Below are 17,737 nucleotides of genomic sequence, written 5' to 3'. Positions count from 1 at the left end.
CATTAAAAGCTCGTTTTAGCTGCAAACTGTAGCAAAAAATTCCATGAGTGCAATAAAATTTTATGCAACATTGTTAAATAAAAATATAAAATAAAAATATACCCTCAAAATGGGAATAAAACAAAAATTGAAAGCTCCAACAAATTGCAAAGCAGGATACAGGCTATAATACCATCGCAGATTAATCGCAAGCAATTGATAACAACTGGTACATAGAGACATTTCTCGACTCTCAAAGCATATTCATTAAAAGATTTTGACAAGTTACAGGTAAGTTAGCAGATTTATTACATCCAAAAAAAGTTAATACCGCTCCACCTGAAGGAAAAGGAAAAATATAAGCGACAGTCGTTTTGCCCAAAAAAGGGCAACTATTAAACCTCTATTTGAATGCCGCGGTGCTCAGCATGGAACTGTTACTCATTCACAGATAATCTTTTTAATAAAAATTTTATTGTGAATTGTTCATTTTCATTTTATTGATACCTTAGAAAAATTAAAACCATATAATATGTATACTGTACATTTAATATATATTAGCTAACGTACAACTGTAGCTTGCACACACAGGCACTTGTCATTATGTTAGACGCAACGTTTTCTTAGCAAACGATGGATTGCAACCCGGTTTATCGTAAGCTTTAGCTAGATGAGCCAAGTTTTGCCTTTTGACTAGTGATTTGATTTAAGGAAACTGATAGGTACGCTTTGTTTTATTTTTTTTGTTTTTCGCTAGTTTGGTTTTGTATTTTATTTATAACAATTGCACACTTTGAAGTTGTTAAACAATGTTATTCTATTCTTGATGGTGTCATGCTCATAATAAAATAAAATCAATAATGTCAGTGAAAACCTTTCAAGATCCAGTTCGCTAAAGAAGGTAATTCATAATAATTAGCAATAATCAACTTCATGGTGTAGAAAATTCTTAAAAACCATTGTCATAACATCAAAAAGTTTATTATTACTGTTTTCAACACCAAATGGACAATTAGCAAATATTTTATGCCTTAGCACTACACTTTTGGCACACCTTTTAATATTCATATCAATAGTTTCAAAATATGTTTTTAGCTTCAGAAGCAGTGCTTTAATTTACAGAAAAAAATTGAGAGAGTTGTTATTACAGTTCAGGATAAACCTGGCAGCGAGGTATGGTTGTCATTTATGCTGACGATGAATGTGAATAGAACAGGTGACATGGCCATCAGCACAGCATCATATAGAGTTTATTTATGACAAGGGAAATTATTCAGTGTTAGTGCAAATGGTTTTTATTAATAAGGAGGCTTTTCATTTCCACTTGCTGACACTTGAAGATCACTAACCTGTTGAGTTGTTATGCATATAAAAAGAATCAATGATTGATAAAGTCGCCACTGCTCAAGATGGAGCTAAAGTTTTTCATTTGAAAAGTACGTTGCACAAAAATTCAGCAGCTAGTTGGAGACTTAGGCTGATAATATATAACCCGACACAAATGATACATTACTTTATGTAATCATTAGCTGAGAATAACGGATAAATAATCTTTTATGGTATGTTTAATATTATGTAGTAAAAGAGAACGGTGTTTTGTTTCTATGAGTCTCTGTGACTTAACACAATGTGCTATCCTACGTACAGTGAAAGCGCAGTTTTAACGGCAATAGACTAATAGACTTTGAACTTTGCTTTTATTAAGAGACAGAGTTCTAGTAATATATACAAACGTTCTACAAAATATTTGTTGCTATTATTCGACATTAGTTATAAAAAAATGTTGGATAATAGCCACAGAAAGTAGGAAAATTCAGCCATTATACATGTATATATTTTTCAATTTTTGTCGTATGTGTATTTGTAGGATTGATTGTCCAGCTATAAACCTTAAAATCTTAGAGTAAATATTCCGTACTGAGAAAGAATCGATCTAGGACCCTGCTGTTCAACAGTCTGACACCTTACCCACTTAACTACAGAAATCGAATTACTAGCTTGCCAATATAAGTCATTATATGAGAGCAAATACCTAACTGCTTTGCTACGACGACGGTGGGTCATAGCATAACGTCACAAGAAGCTGTTCGCTCACATTATTAAACTGGCTAATAGCGAGCAACTCTCACTACTTCTCATTGTTTATAGGACAAAACACTTTTCTCATGATATGTAGTTTGAAAGTTAGAATGGAAAATGTTGTTATATGTTAAATACAAATCAATTTTCTATTCAAAGACTCTTCTATTACCCGGGCAACGCCGGGTGGTACAGCTAGTACATGTATAATAAGATGTGTCTCTCACGCTATCAAAAGACAAAGTAAGCGTAATGTCAATAGGCACTAGCCAGTATATAGTATGCTTTAGATTGAGATGTTGCCTGTACCTCCTTATGACCATAGTCTTTTTTGGATGGTTTTTATTTTCTTAGAGACTATGACAGCTTGGCATGTCTATCTCTGATTATTATTTACTTACCAGTTTAGTAATCCTTATTCAGGGATTAACACATTGAGAAGATGCGGACACGCAGACTCCAATTGTTTTTGGGTTCTAGTGAACTAACCTAACAATTAGAAGTTAATACCATTAAGATTAGTTGAAATTGATCACTTGCAATATACTCTTAAAGCCTTTGCTTATAGCTCATAAATCTTAGAGCGATGGGGTAACATCACAGAGTTAAAATACCTTCTATATCTTAAACTCTAATTCTTATAAAGAAAATTCCTGTGATGAAAAGTTGGCGAAGATGAAACCTGTAACAAGCCAGTAACTAAGGTAAATCATCAGAAGGCACTCATACTTAAATCACTGAAGTAGTAATTGAAGGAAGCAGCGATAGTTTATATTTCTGTTTAATGACTATTACTTTTCATTTCCTGCAACCAGATACATTAATAAAACCTCTTTCCTTGTATTTGTGAACAATATAAAGGAACTCGTTAGTGATAAACATATTAGACATATCTTAGCACTTTCTATTAAACAAAGTTGCAAAAACAGTGTGATGGTTTTTACCTTATGTAGACAAATAAGGTCTCTAGCAACATTTCTGTTAACCGACTAAATTTTAGCATCATAAATTTTTGGACAGGTTTCTGAAATTTCTTTGTTCAACATCTCAAAAGCTTTTTTCAGTTCAGCTGTAATTGTGCAAATGAGCATGATTAGCATTTGTACACTTTTTATATTACTTAATGAGCTTTGGTACATTTTATCTTTCAATTAAGATTTTTAGACTTCATATAACTGTTTTTAAAGTTCTTGATAAAATCCTAAATGGTAGTTTGTTATGAATTTAAGCACTTTGTGTAACTCAGATCATCTTTTTGAGACTTGTAAATTAGTTGCTTGATTTAAATTGTTTATTTTGTATCATTCTTTTTTAAACTGTAATTATAACTATTGAACAGTTTTATTTGAATAAAAATTTAATAAGTTGAGTCATATGAGTTACGGTCCTACTTATGGCTTATGACAGTATAAAAGTTTAAAAATAACAGTCTTATTTTGGTAATAGAACACCTACACTTATTACAGCATTGAACTGTTACTCATTCACAGATAACCATTTTAATAAAAATATTTTTGTGAATTGTTAATTTTCATTCTATTGATAATCTAGTAAAATTAAAGCCATATACGCTACTCTTAATACTGTACGTTTAATATATATTAGCTAGCGTACAGCTGTAGCTTGCACACACAGGCACTTTTCATTATGTTAGACGCAACGTTTTTTTTAGCAAACGGTGGATTGCAACTTAGTTTATAGTGAGCTTTAGATAGATGAGCCAAGTTTTGCCTTTTAACTAGTGATTTGATTTGATAAAATCGATAGGAATGCTTTATTATATTCTTCTTTGCTTTATCACTAGTTGGTTTTTATATTTTATTCATATAAATATTACACTTGGAAATTGCTGAACAATGTAATTTCAGTCTTGACGATGTTTAGTCTACGATAATATAAAATCAATAACATCAATGAAGACCTTTCAGGATCTAGTTTGCTAAAGAGGTTAAATCATAATAATCAGCAAGAATCAACTTTATGGTGTAGAGAACACTTAGAAACCATTGTCAAAGCGCCAACAAAATTATTACTACTGTTTTCAACTTTTACTGAAATACTAGCTAAGATTTCATACCTTAGCACTACACTTTTGGCACACCTTTTAATATGCGTATTAATAGTTTCAAAATCTGCTTTAGCTTCAGATGCAGTCCCTCTCTTTACAGAACAAATTCCTATAGTTGTTATCACAATTCAGGATAAACCTGGCAGCAAATGCTTGGAAAACGAGCATAAATTGTTGCCATTTATGCTCGTGATGAATACTAACAGAACAGGTGGCAAGGCTATCAGCGCAGCATCATACGAAGTTTATTCACTAGAAGGAAAATTAGTCAGTGTTACTGCAAATGATTGCTAGTAATAAGGAGGCTTTTTATTTCCTCTTGGTGATGTGTGAAGATCGCTCACTTGTAAGTTTTACGTAAAACATGTCGGTAGATTCATTGATTATTAAAGACCGCACTGTTGAACAAAACGTCAGCAGCTGCTGTAATTAGCGTTGATGCTGTAACTCGACTACAGTAACTCGACTCAAAGAAGAAATAATATTTTATGTTCAACACCGTTTCAAAAGGATGTATGTAAGAAAGAGAAACAGTGCTTATCGTCTAGAAGTTTCTGTAGGCAATACAGTATGCAATTCCAATTAGAGTGCCTGTCAGTTTTGATGGTGATAGACCTTAAACTATGTTTCAGAATGAGACAGAGTTTTAGTAATATAAGCATGATTTTCACAGATTATAACAAATGTCGGTAGATAGCAATAGAAAATATAGGTTATATGAGTCGAGAGAGTCAGCCATTGTACATTTATAATGAAATTCTTCGCCCACGATATCTCAAGGAAAAGCAAGTGTAATGACAGTAGTCACTAGCCAGTATGTAGTATGCTTTAGGTTGAGTAATGGCAGTAGTCACTAGCCAGTATGTAGTATGCTTTAGGTTGAGTAATGACAGTAGTCACTAGCCAGTATGTAGTATGCTTTAGGTTGAGTAATGGCAGTAGTCACTAGCCAGTATGTAGTATGCTTTAGGTTGAGTAATGACAGTAGTCACTATCCAGTATGTAGTATGCTTTAGGTTGAGTAATGACAGTAGTCACTAGCCAGTATGAAGTATGCTTTAGGTTGAGTAATGACAGTAGTCACTATCCAGTATGTAGTATGCTTTAGGTTGAGTAATGACAGTAGTCACTAGCCAGTATGTAGCATGCTTTAGGTTGAGGCACCTTTTGTTCATCTTTATGTCTATAGTCTTCTCTGTGTAGTTATTTTTTTCTCTCGAGAATTGGACAGTCTAGCATTCCTTGGTAATCCTTATATAGGAATCAATACACTGAGAAGATGCAAACACACAGACTCCGTTTATTTTTGAGTTTTTTGTGAACGGCCTTCAAAATGCCCATTCTTATGTGTTGTCCAATTAGAAATTAATACCATCAAGATTAGTTGAAATTGACCATCAGCAATCCACTCTTGAAAGCCTATGTTTTGCTTACAGATTTCTCAAACTCATTTTTTGCATTTCTCCGATGGCTTCCCCACTTTTTCAGAGCCGCCCCTTTTAACTGTCGCCCTTGTATACTTTATGACGTGTATACACAGGGTACATCTGGTTTGTATTTCTGAGCTGCAACCTTGTTTTTAGTACTAAGTGATGCTGATGTAATGTGTTATTGACTAAATGCTAGAAATTGAAAAATTAAAAACTTCTCACGGACCTTCCAAAAACTCCAGGAACATTGAAAACTAGATACAAATGTTCTCTATGAGCTGTCATTAGTGAGCAAAACAACTTTTTCCAACAAGCACTTGCTCATGTGGATATAATTCTACAAGTTTGTTTCCTGTTTAGAGCATCGTCTTTGTTTCGTATGTTGAGCAAAACTCTGCATAATTAATGCTGCATTTAAATTGATAAACTATCGATTACGTGAGATGTAGATGATTGAATGTATATACAAAGGGTGAGAGTGTAACAGGTGCAGAGTACATGTGTAGAGTTTGACGAACAAAGTCGGTTTATAAAGAATATTTGCGTGTATATCGTGATACAATGAATGGATCTTTGGATAATCAGAACTATAACAATAGCGCAGGTGAAAGTTGGGAACAGAATATAACATTTGGGATCTGTTTAATGTTTATCAACATCTTTTCAGTTATCATAAGCCTTCTACACATAAGAGTTTTGTGTGGAGTGCCTGAGGTCAGAAAGCTGAACTACTTCTGGATTCTAGCATATTTGGCACTGGCTGATATTCTATACGGCTTTTCAGATATTGCCGACACTGTTTGTTCATTAGCGACGAGTGGCACACCAGATCTACAACCAAATGTGAAGATTTGTCTAACGATCGACAGTCTAAAGGCAGGTGCGGTTATATTCCGATACTGGCAAATTCTGCTAGCTTGCATCGACAGATTCTACGCCGTTTGCAAGCCATTTGATTATCAGGCTTCCAAGATAATAAAGAGCATCGGTAAAATGACAATAGTTAATTTGCTTATCAGCATGGTTGTTGGAACAGGACTCACACTGCTAGCATCATGTGTTTTGACCGGTGAAGATGTTGTGGGATTTTGCTCTTCTCAAACACCTTTAACGATATTCATGGTACTGAATGTAATCTTTACAGTAAGTTGTGCAACAGTTCTCCTCGTCAGAGTCACAAGAGAACTAAGAAGAATGAAAGCGAGAAGTAATTTAAAGGAAGAAGACCATCTGTTGATCAACGAATCTCGATATATAAGAGGAACAACCATTTTGTTTTACTCTACATTTTTAAACGCGTTGATAGCAATACCTGTTCTTCTTTTGACTAAAAGTAGAGAAACCTTTGCTAGTCATTTTTATGTACAAGACTTTGTCAGAGACATTCTTCAATCATTATATGGCATCGGAAATATTATTCTGTACGCATACGTAAACCGAGGATACACACAGAAGGTAAAGAATAGGTTACAGACTCTTTGTGCTAACCAAGTTCAGCCCAGCGGATAAGAATCCCTCAAAATGGGTCTGTGGTCAGAATGATTCATGACTTCTATTTGTTTTTATCATTGTACTACATGTACTTGTTGTATCTAATATTCTGATTATATTAACTCATCAACTTGTTGTCTCACCTACTACAATCTAGAACATCTAAGTTTGTGCCTCTCATAGCAAAGTTTTCTAGAGATCTGCGTTCAACCACATTAGTAAATATTAAATATTGGTAAGGTTAAATATGTTTAATTCTCCACTTTTCGTTAACAATTTCTTCAATTGTTGTTTACAATAAATAATTCATTAGAATTGATATAGATAAGTAAATTTATGCATATGGATATGTATAAGTTATATTTTTTTCAATTGAAAGATTATATATACATAATATAAAAGATATACATATATGTCTTTTCAAATAAATTAGGTTGAAAAAAGGAACTTTAAATGTTTCGAGTTGGGCATATTAAAATTGGAAGACGTTCAACTAAAGATTTTTCGTGGCAGCCACAACATTGCTTCATGGTTTTTTTTCTCTTTACTCTGGTGATCATGGTTGGTTTGCTGGCAAAATCGAGTGCTTTTTTAAAAAGGGTTTGAGTTATTGATAGGAAAATTAACCATAAACAAATTTTTAAGCATACTATCATCAAAAAACAATAATTTGACAAAATTAAGCAACTGTACCAAAACGCATTAAAAAAGATCGCCTATAACCATGAATTTCAATACACAACAGAAGCAACAGGAACAAACAAAAACCACCGTAAACTGCAAAGCAAAGCAATCTGATACATCTCCTTTTCCTATATACATTAGCTCAAGTGTCACAAACAGCATAGGAAAAAATACATCTAAACTGTTACCCGATGCTTTCAATTCAGTCATCAATTGATAGGCACATTGCTCCTATCAAACTGTCTATTGGAAGTGTCTTTGCTATGATAAGGTATGAGTCTGTAACAAGGTATTTTACAAAAGGAGGAGAAGATAAAACTCAAAACTCTATAAGGAATAACTTCATTTCTAGGTGTTACTTCAATGGTCAAAGCCCACATAATAAACTTTGTACAAAAAAGCTATAGGTACTGATAAGCAACCAGCTTTGACAAAGCACAATGAGAAAGCACTATTAAAATCATGAAACTGTTATTATTGCAATACTCCCACTTAGTTACATGATTGCACCAACAGTCAGTTTGGTAACACTAAACTACAATGATTCTAATCAACGAGAAACAAAAAATAATAATAACAGTCTTGTGTTTGCTATAATTAATCTTCATTGGTCAGGAAATTAACTAGCTCAAACCCAACATGTCTCTAAGTTTGATGAATCAATCACTTGGCAGCGGCTTCGTGAATTTGTCAGCGATATTATCATTTGTCGATCAAAACTCGGTGCAGACATCACCAGTTTCATTCGCCTTACGAACGTAGTGGCATTTTACATCAAGGTGTTTGTATGCCTGCTTGTTTTCTGGCTGTTTCCAATCGCTGCAAGCTGATTGTCTACAAAAACAGTTGTAGAATTAAGCCGTGCAGTTCCAGTTTCTGAGAATAGCTGATGTAATCACATGCATTCAACAACACCATCAAACAATACAATAGATTCTGACTCTGTAGCACAAAGGGCAACGACTGCCTGACGCTTGCTAGACCATCTGATTAGACAACCAGCGCTAATGAAGATTGCACCCGATTTCGAGTGCCGGTCAGCCTTGCTTGTGTAATCCGAATCCGTGTATCCATCCATTGATTTATCTTGTTTTCTAAAAACTAGGCATAAACCTTTGTTGCCCTTCAGCTAATGTATTACTCATTTGGCTGCAATCAAATGAGTCTGGGTAGGGCAAGCGTTAAACTTGGCCAAAGCTCTCACTGCTTCAACGATATCTGAACAAGTAGATACAGCAGCATTTAGTAGACTTCCCGCCATCGATTGATAGAGATTGTGATCTGCTAATTTGTTTCCATCCTTTTGATCCAGCTTAACATCATATGCTGCCGGAGTTGCGACAGACTTACAATTTTTTGTGTCACACTTCTGAATTATTTGTTGAAGGTAAGGCTTCTGACTTGAACGCATAGAATTGTCTCCTCTTTCAAAAATTAATCCCAGACAATGATGAAGCAAAATCAATGAGCAAGCGGCCTCACAAAAAGTACGATAAAATATCTCAGCGAGCTGTTTTGTTGTAGAAAATAGCGAGTGGTGACATGATGATGTATACCTTGAGCTGACAGGTAACTCTCAAACTTATTAGATGTATGTATACTCTCCACCGCCATCGCTTTAAAGTGTACCTATAGTCTGTCTAGTTTGATTTGGCACTGATGATTCATAAGTTCTAAATGCCTAGAACACGCTAGATTTGTCATGTATAAAATATACTTGCACGTGCCAACTAGAGTCGTTGACAATTGAAGCAAAATACTTGCTACCACCTAAAGATTCATTCTGCATAGAGCCACACACATCCATATTTACCAATTCAGGAATCCTACTTGATTTAATACCACGATCAGTTTAAAATGGCCATCGAGCCATTTTACCTTTCTCGCAAGCTTCACAGACAACTAGCTCGTCGGTAACATTGCAGCTATCTTCATAGCAATGGCTCATGTTTTTTAGGCTACTTACGATTACATAGACAAGACGTTGATGCCACAGAAACGAGAAAGACACAGCAGCAGTAGCAGTATGAATAGCAGACGCAACATTAAGAAAGTTTACTACAGAACCAGATGCTACTAACATCTTTCTTTTATTTTTAGTCCAACATCGCGAATGTTCAAACTGTATTATATATCTTCTTTGGGCAGCTACATTTACAGAAAGTAGATTTCTGTGTAGGTCAGGTATATTTAGTACATTGTAAAGTGTAGCTTGTTTGGTTTTATTTCCATGTACCTTTATTTGCAGCTGCACAATACCTGTTTCGACTACTTGAATTTGAGACACATCGGCAGCAACAACAACAACGTACTCAGGTGAATCTAGCTTAAATTAATCCCAAAAACAGCTTTATTTGTTGTAATGTGACTAATAGCGCAGCTCGATCAGCCATCTTTGGGAATCAACATCTGTCTCCAACGTAGTAAATGCCGATTCACCATTTTTGCTATTATCATCGTATGTAGATAATTTGGCCTGATTTGGACTTGAGTTACTGTTGTAATATCCATGACTTCGATCTGGATCCTGTCTCAATCCACCGCTCTGATTCTAGTTGTTTTTAGAACAACTATCCTGATAATGTTCCAAAGAACCACAGATATAGCAGCCTTAGAACTGTTCTTGACTATTTTTAAGGCAGTTACTCGCTGACAGCAGAGTAATGTCAGAATTCGCTTTAGACCTGACACCACCAGAATCGCTGGCTGGAGCCAGTGCTCTTTGCTCCCTTTTTTGTTCTTCATTAAGCTGTGTTTGTGTGGCAAACTGTAAAGTTATATAAGCAACAAGCTTTTAAAAACCACCACGAGAAAACACAATTAAAACCATGAAACTGCTATTATTGCAATACATATTTAACAGTACGAGTTTAAGTAATTATTATTACCGCTCACAATAAACTTGGCGGCTAAATATGTAAGGCTGTCCTCTATGAATACAAACGGAACAAGTGACCTGAACATTAGCATCAGTAAAATGTTAACAGGAAATTATTCAGTGTCACTGATAATGACTTTCTGTAGTAAGCAGGCTTGATATTTCCTTTTGTTGATTCTTGAAGGTTGCTTAACTTGCTGAGCTGTTAGGGCATAAGCAGAATCATTGATTGACAAAGATGGCTCACTAACTTATCTGTAATTAAAATACAGTTGAACAAAAGATAAACAGTCAGAGAAGTGAGTCCTGATGATGTAGCCTGACACAAGAGATAAATCATTTTATGCAATCATTAGCTCAGAATAACAGAAAGAGAAATAAACCTTTTTTGTTAAATAATGTGTCAAGATTATGTATGCATTAAAGGAAAACTGTCCTTACTGTCTATAGATATCTGTGGGTTATACTGGGTGAGAATTTAACAAGACTAAAAGTACAATTTTTTTAGTAACATATATCAACCTCTGCTTTTATCACTGTATGGAGTTTACCAATATATAAAAAAATTATTTCAGATTATAAAAAAACGTCAGTAGAAAGAAGTAAAAGAGTAGGAAAAATTAACAATCTATATATATATTTCTCAAAGTATTTGGATCTATGTGTCATTTAGGTTATAGCTATAGCCAGAATGACACATAGATCCATGTAGCTATAGCCATGGCGCACACTGATTATTTTATTAATGCGGCTACGCGGTACGATCTCCATGTTAAGAAATATTTTTCGTAAGGTTGAATTACTATATCTGGCGTCAAGGCAAATTCTTCTCATGCGGACAATTATGATGTCTTCGTGAGAAGAGCCTCAACATCATCTCTCCGTTCGGTCAGACAAAAACAGTACGATATCTCATTTTTACATTTGTATCAGTATCGAGAGGTACCAGTATCGTCGTATTGAAAATTTTGATAGATAGTTTTTGGTGGCACAGTAACCTTTTTTATACACACGCACTTCTATGCAAGAATTGTTATTATTAATTTTACACATTCAAAATTTTTACTTTGGTTTCTCAGTTCGTAATAATTGTATCATTACAGTATCATCTCAGTAGCTATTACTTGCTAATAATTTCACATTTACATCTAAACCTTTTTACAGTCGTTTTATTTTTTTAATCTAGTTGACCTGCAGGAAACATTTTCCTCATGATATGAAGTTTAAAAGTTACAGTTGTTTGACAAAGTTTGAAAATCTTTACAGGTGTTTTCATTTTTTCTCATAATTTACAGTATGTCAATTACACAAAACACTTTTCTCATGATATGTAGTTTGAAAGTTAAAATGGCAAACTTTGTTATATGTTAAAAAAAACCAATTTTCTGCCCAAATAATTTTTATTACCAGCGTAGCATAGTTAGTATATATAGTTAGTATATATATATATATGTATATATATATATATATATATAAATACTCGAATCTGTCACTAGCTGTCTGTCCAGCTATAGCAATAAATTTTGGAACGAAAAGCTCACTTTGTGCTGGATTTGAACCCACGAAGATTGCAGCCACAAGTTTCTGATTGCACACTAACCACTAAGCTATTCAGTTCTTCCAAAGTTATAGCTCTTACCATATACTGTATACTTTTTTCTCGATTGCACATGCTAAATGACATATTAATTGATACACTGTACTCACGCGTTACCTCTGATCACTTTGATGTCTCTGTTATAAAATATTTTTTGCCTAAATCTATAAAATGCAGCACAATATCAACAAAACTCTTTTTCAAAATTAAACTTTTACAATTCATTTACCGATTACTGAAAAATAGCAAAAATGTTGATATGCTATGCGATTATTCGATTATTAGTTGCTCGCTATCTCAGTTCAGCATAATTTGCTGGTTAATATAATATGGTAATTAATAATTATATGGTAGTTATTAATTATATGGTAAAAACAGATTTGCAAACAGATAGGTGATAAAATTTCAGGTAAAGGTTTGAAGTTTCGCAAAATACATACTAAAACTTCCTTTATGTATGTGTCTAGTATGATACATTCATGTAAGTTAAATTCAGCGTTTATGCTACACGCCTGTCTCAAAGGTCAGAACTCTCCACGGTACGTACTGGACGCAATGCATTGTAATGTTACATTGTATTGCAGCTCATAACTACTAAATACACTAACGTTATTGTAGGTAACAATAGTTACTAAAGTTAACATATTGTTTTGTTATTAATTTTCAGGAATGATGGTTTGGGTGCTCTTTACTATGTGTCTGCATTAAATAAATACTATAGGTTTCTATACCGCTCTATAAAATAATTTTGCCTATACAATATTATTGATTCATGAACTTTGCTGAATTCTGGATGTTTTTTATTACCTGGTAAACATTATGGAGGTTGGAGATAAATATTTAGAGACTGAATATTTAAAAAGCTGTTACGAAATAGTAAAAGAATAATAATAGTGGAATAATAGTTAAGTAATTGTAGCACAGAGAGAACCTTCATGTAACAGATAGATCTAGATAAATTTATATATAATTATGTGATCAAATGCAGCATATGTACACAGCTTAGTTAATTCTTTTCAAGGAAGGATATAACCAACAGTTACATAGAACGTTAGAAAGCTAATATAGAAAGTTAATATTAGTTGGGGAGTTTTATTGGAGTTCTATAGTAAACCTACATTGCATGCAAAATATGGCGTTTTACAATAAAAGTTGGATTCGTGGCTATGAATTTCCAGCCTATGAACTTGTCTTCATTGCAGCACTATATAGCACAAGTATTGCATTATAAAAATTGATTATCATGTTGCAGGACTTTATAATTATATGCAGCTGCAGAATTTTAATTAGTCACTAGCGGAGGTGGACAAAAACTGACACACGTGTCAACACAAACATACTAATATATGACTTGCGGTATTTTCTACACAAAATTACTTTTTTAGTATTTCATATGTGGCTGACATACAAGTTTTAATAAAACAGATTGCTAAGGTTTCGGTATTCCATTAGTTGCAGGTAAATAGCTAAAAGATGCATTTACCTGCAACCATTTACCTATGTTTGTGGCAGCAGTAGAACATCTAAAAATGCAAGAGACAATATATACACTATATGCCTATGTTATGTACTATATACTCTCTAACAAATATAAAAATAAATACTATATACTACATACTACATGCTACTTACTGTATATTATATACCATGTTCTAAGTATTAGATTTTATATACGATAAACTACATACTATATACTATGTACTATATATTATGTACTATACGCTACATTCTAATACGATATACTACCAACTAATACTACATGTTATATATTATATGCTTCCGCATATGTAAGCAGATTTTTGTTTCCATGTGACTCAGAATGGTAATTTCACTGCAAAAGTGGCAGCCATACTTACTCATAAAATGGTCAAATATTTTTCAGACAGAAACATTGTAAAAAATACAAAACAATACATCCTACAACTAACTAATACTGTAGCTATTCTTTTGTTAATTAACCTGTGTTGAAATCTTTGTGAACTGTGTAAGTAAAATCGATATGTATGTGTGTGTGTGTGCATGTGCGTGTGCGCGTTTGTGTGCATGCATGCGCACACAAAAACGCACACATGCACACGCACACAAATCTCGACATACACACTCGCATGCAATGTACACACACGCAAACGCAGACATGCGCGCACACACAAATGCACATGTGCACACACGCTCACACACACACACGCGCACAAATCCTGGCACACAAATCCCGACACACACATGTGCGCGCACACACACACAAATGCACACACGCACACGCTAATAACAAAGTGAGTTTTATTAATATAAATTTTAAACAAAGTTAGACTCCATTTTTATCACAAAACAAAAGCATAAAGCAAAGTCTTTCAAATAGAGTTATATATACATGTAGAGTATTGTTATTCAGCCTTGCATAGCTAATATACTAGGATATTTGCTTTAGTGAGTGAGAAAAAGAGAAAACACAAACAAAAATATTTATCTAAATGAAATCCTTTGCCTTAAAAAAGCTGCTGCATAACGTTATATTTTGTTTTTATTATACAGCAAGCATACAGTCCAAAACAGTTTCTTATCTTCTTTATAAGCAGGAAAACTACCTGATCAACTTGATAATCAGTGAGCTTGCCTGAACATTGAAGACAAAGAAGAGGCTAATAATAGCTAAGACTTGCATTTAAAAAAGCAAAGAGATACAACTTTAGTATTAGGCCTCTTGCAAACTTTGGGAACCAGCCTATGTAAAGTTGTAAGCAAACACGTTAAAAAACTTTGGAAATGTTTTTGTATATGAAAACAGAAAAGACTGGATAGTTGCGTAGAAGGTCGCAAGATGATCAATAATTCCTTATTAACTAGATTAGTACCCTAGTGAATGAGTGTGCAGTGAGAGATAAAAGATACTATATATATGTATATGCAAAGTGATTCTGAAATACTAGACAACGGGCAATAAGATCAGAATTTAGAGTGTTGGGCTGGGAATCTGAGTTTCATAAGATCAAATCCTGTACAAAGCATTATTTTACTCTAGCTTTTAACCCTATGATGGATGGACAGACAGACAGACACCACTCGTATTATAATCAAAATTATTGCCAGCTACAGTTGAAAAATTTACTATAATTCTCATTTTAAGAAGTGTTATAGCATCAAGTGTATAACAGGACACGCCTGCGGTCGTATGCCAGCTGAAGTTGAAACGTGTCAGCTTTTTAGCCCAAAGTAACATGATAAGAGAAATGCCTAAATATTCTTGACACTTTGTTTATACTTTACGTGCTTCTGCTAAAAAGCGGAAGGTTCTGGCACTAATGCAATTCAGCAATTAAACATAATTTTACTTTAGGAAGCAACCTGTCTCTGTTAGAAATGATTACGTGCAAGGGGAGATGAATAAGCAAAATATAAACACACGATGATGATTAATAGTAAATTAAGTACCTGGTTGTTTGCTATAAAAGAACAGCTTTACTCTATTATCATCACATCATTACAGCTTCTCAGCCAAGTTCTTTAGCAGATCATAACAGGTAAAGCAGTAGCATTATACTTATTTTTGGTAATTTGTAGCACACAAAAAATTAAACATTTTTATTGATATCGACAAAACATACTTCTTCTGTATTTTAACTAATTTTGCATATTTGGTTTGAAATATATAAATAAAATAAAAAATAATATTTTTGTAAAAGAATTGAATAGTAAGCACGATTATTTAAAAATTATACATTTCAGAACTCGAATAAGTATCTGGTCTAAAATTGCATTAGTATATGACCAATAATTGTGTGTTTTAGCTCATTGATAGCAAGTATATGCCAAATTTTTTACACACTTTTGTTTACTAACTTCATATTTAAGAAAATGTTAAACATTATGTTCGCTAAAGTTTTAAACGTTCTCTGAATTTTTGACATTCCTCTTTAGTTTTTATTGTATTACAGGTTTCAACACAACCTATAGCAAACATGAAGGTCCTTGCTCTAATTCTGGCTCTCTGTCTTGCCTTGGCTTCTGCTAGTTATCTTAACAATCTTGGAAAATATGGCAACAGCGTCTACCGAGGCAATTATGGTGGCTACAACAATTACTACAGAAATAATGGTCGATTTGGAGGCCGATTCGGAAGTCGATATGGTGGAAGGTATGGTCAACGATATGGCAGGCGATCAGGAGGACGAGGATTTGGCAGAGGTCAAAGATCCTATGGTGGTGGATACAGGAGAAATGTTGGTAAGTTGAGTAGTTGACATACAGTTGTTCTATCATTTAGTCGTTTATTCTATCTGTTTCTATGAAGCTTTATTGGAAATATGCTCAAGAAGTTCTCTATTAAGCATCAATCTAAAACTAAAAGTCGCTATTATTTTCTTGAAAGTATTTTTTTCAAGTTGAATTCTCATTTTTAGAGCATTTTATAGCTAGAAAATGAATAAGCAAAAAGTTGCCAAAAAGTTAAAAGATTTTAATAAAATATATTTAATAGCACTCTACATCTTGTCAAAGGTTTTAACGACAACTGTTGTTTCAATGAGAGATCATGCACAAATATAAACTGCAAGAGGTTTTTTCGTCTTTCATTTTTTCTGAAATGAAAATTGGTGAATATTGAATATTTAGCCTTGCAACCACGTGTCAAAAGCATAGCCACTGAGTTACCTATTTTCTTAACAGAATTTTTAAGAATTCAGACCGGAAAACCCTTTAAAAATTACTTTTCAAGAAATCTTTTAACATATATGCCCTCAGCAGCTTATGAAGATTTGTCCCTGGTTTTAGAATTATTAGTAAAACAACCATCAACTTGTTAGTAATGTATGTTAATTTATTTCCGTGAGTAACTGGATGAACACAAGCCAAGTTTTGGCTACAGAGCACATTGATTACATTCATTGTTGACATTTTTAGGCCGATACTAATTGGTGACCACTGGACAACAATGACTACTGGACAACGATGACCGATGGAAAACAGTAACTTCCTGAAGAGAATCGACAAAAGACTTTTAGAATGAATTTTTGCTCTGAAATCAGTGATGTTATTTACTATTTGTTTAAGTTTTTTGTTTTAACTGTTACAAAATTTCTCAACTTGTTATTCTGTTGAAATACATACTTTTTCACTAACTACAAATGTTCAATTGATCTCAATGAAAAGTCTAGCTAGCAAACACAAACTGGTTAGCTAACCGACTTATATCAACGCAAACCAATTCAAATCAACTTCAATCAGTTTGAGGCACTTCATTACATGATATAAAATTACAATAAACAACTACATGAAGGATGCTAATAGAGCAGTGCTGTGCGTAGTGTAAAACCAACTAGCAGTTTAGTTTCACCAGCCCATCTTACGGAGCGTTAGTGTTAGAGCAGCTATAATATACACCAGAAGGCTTTCATATGTTGTCTAGTAGAAATAGTTTTACTCCAGAACAATTGGCTCAATGTTTCATATATTATGTGGCAGCTAAGACGGGCTTTGCAAATTATATTAGATTTTATGAATTGATATGCAAAAAATTTTTGGACTTCGGCAATGAATTT

The 17,737-nt window shown here is 33.7% G+C and overlaps 1 protein-coding gene across 1 annotated transcript; it reads left to right on the top strand.

Annotated features, from left to right (window-relative positions):
- The first annotated feature begins 15,675 nt into the window (after nucleotides 1-15,675).
- LOC137406420 (neuropeptide-like protein 31) lies at nucleotides 15,676-17,324 on the top strand. Its single transcript, XM_068093001.1, has 3 exons — nucleotides 15,676-15,721; nucleotides 16,136-16,424; nucleotides 17,100-17,324. The coding sequence occupies exons 2-3, from the start codon at nucleotides 16,160-16,162 to the stop codon at nucleotides 17,108-17,110; spliced, it is 276 nt and encodes a 91-aa protein (XP_067949102.1). The 5' UTR covers nucleotides 15,676-15,721; nucleotides 16,136-16,159; the 3' UTR covers nucleotides 17,111-17,324.
- The last annotated feature ends 413 nt before the right edge of the window (nucleotides 17,325-17,737 follow it).

Source organism: Watersipora subatra, chromosome 10 (assembly GCF_963576615.1).
Source record: "Watersipora subatra chromosome 10, tzWatSuba1.1, whole genome shotgun sequence".
Classification (NCBI taxonomy): Eukaryota; Metazoa; Bryozoa; class Gymnolaemata; order Cheilostomatida; family Watersiporidae; genus Watersipora; species Watersipora subatra.
This window is presented reverse-complemented; position numbering and strand designations above follow the sequence as displayed.

Bases quoted from the DNA above. Each gene is read 5' to 3' on its own strand.
- LOC137406420 (XM_068093001.1), top strand. From the start codon at position 16,160: ATGAAGGTCCTTGCTCTAATTCTGGCTCTCTGTCTTGCCTTGGCTTCT.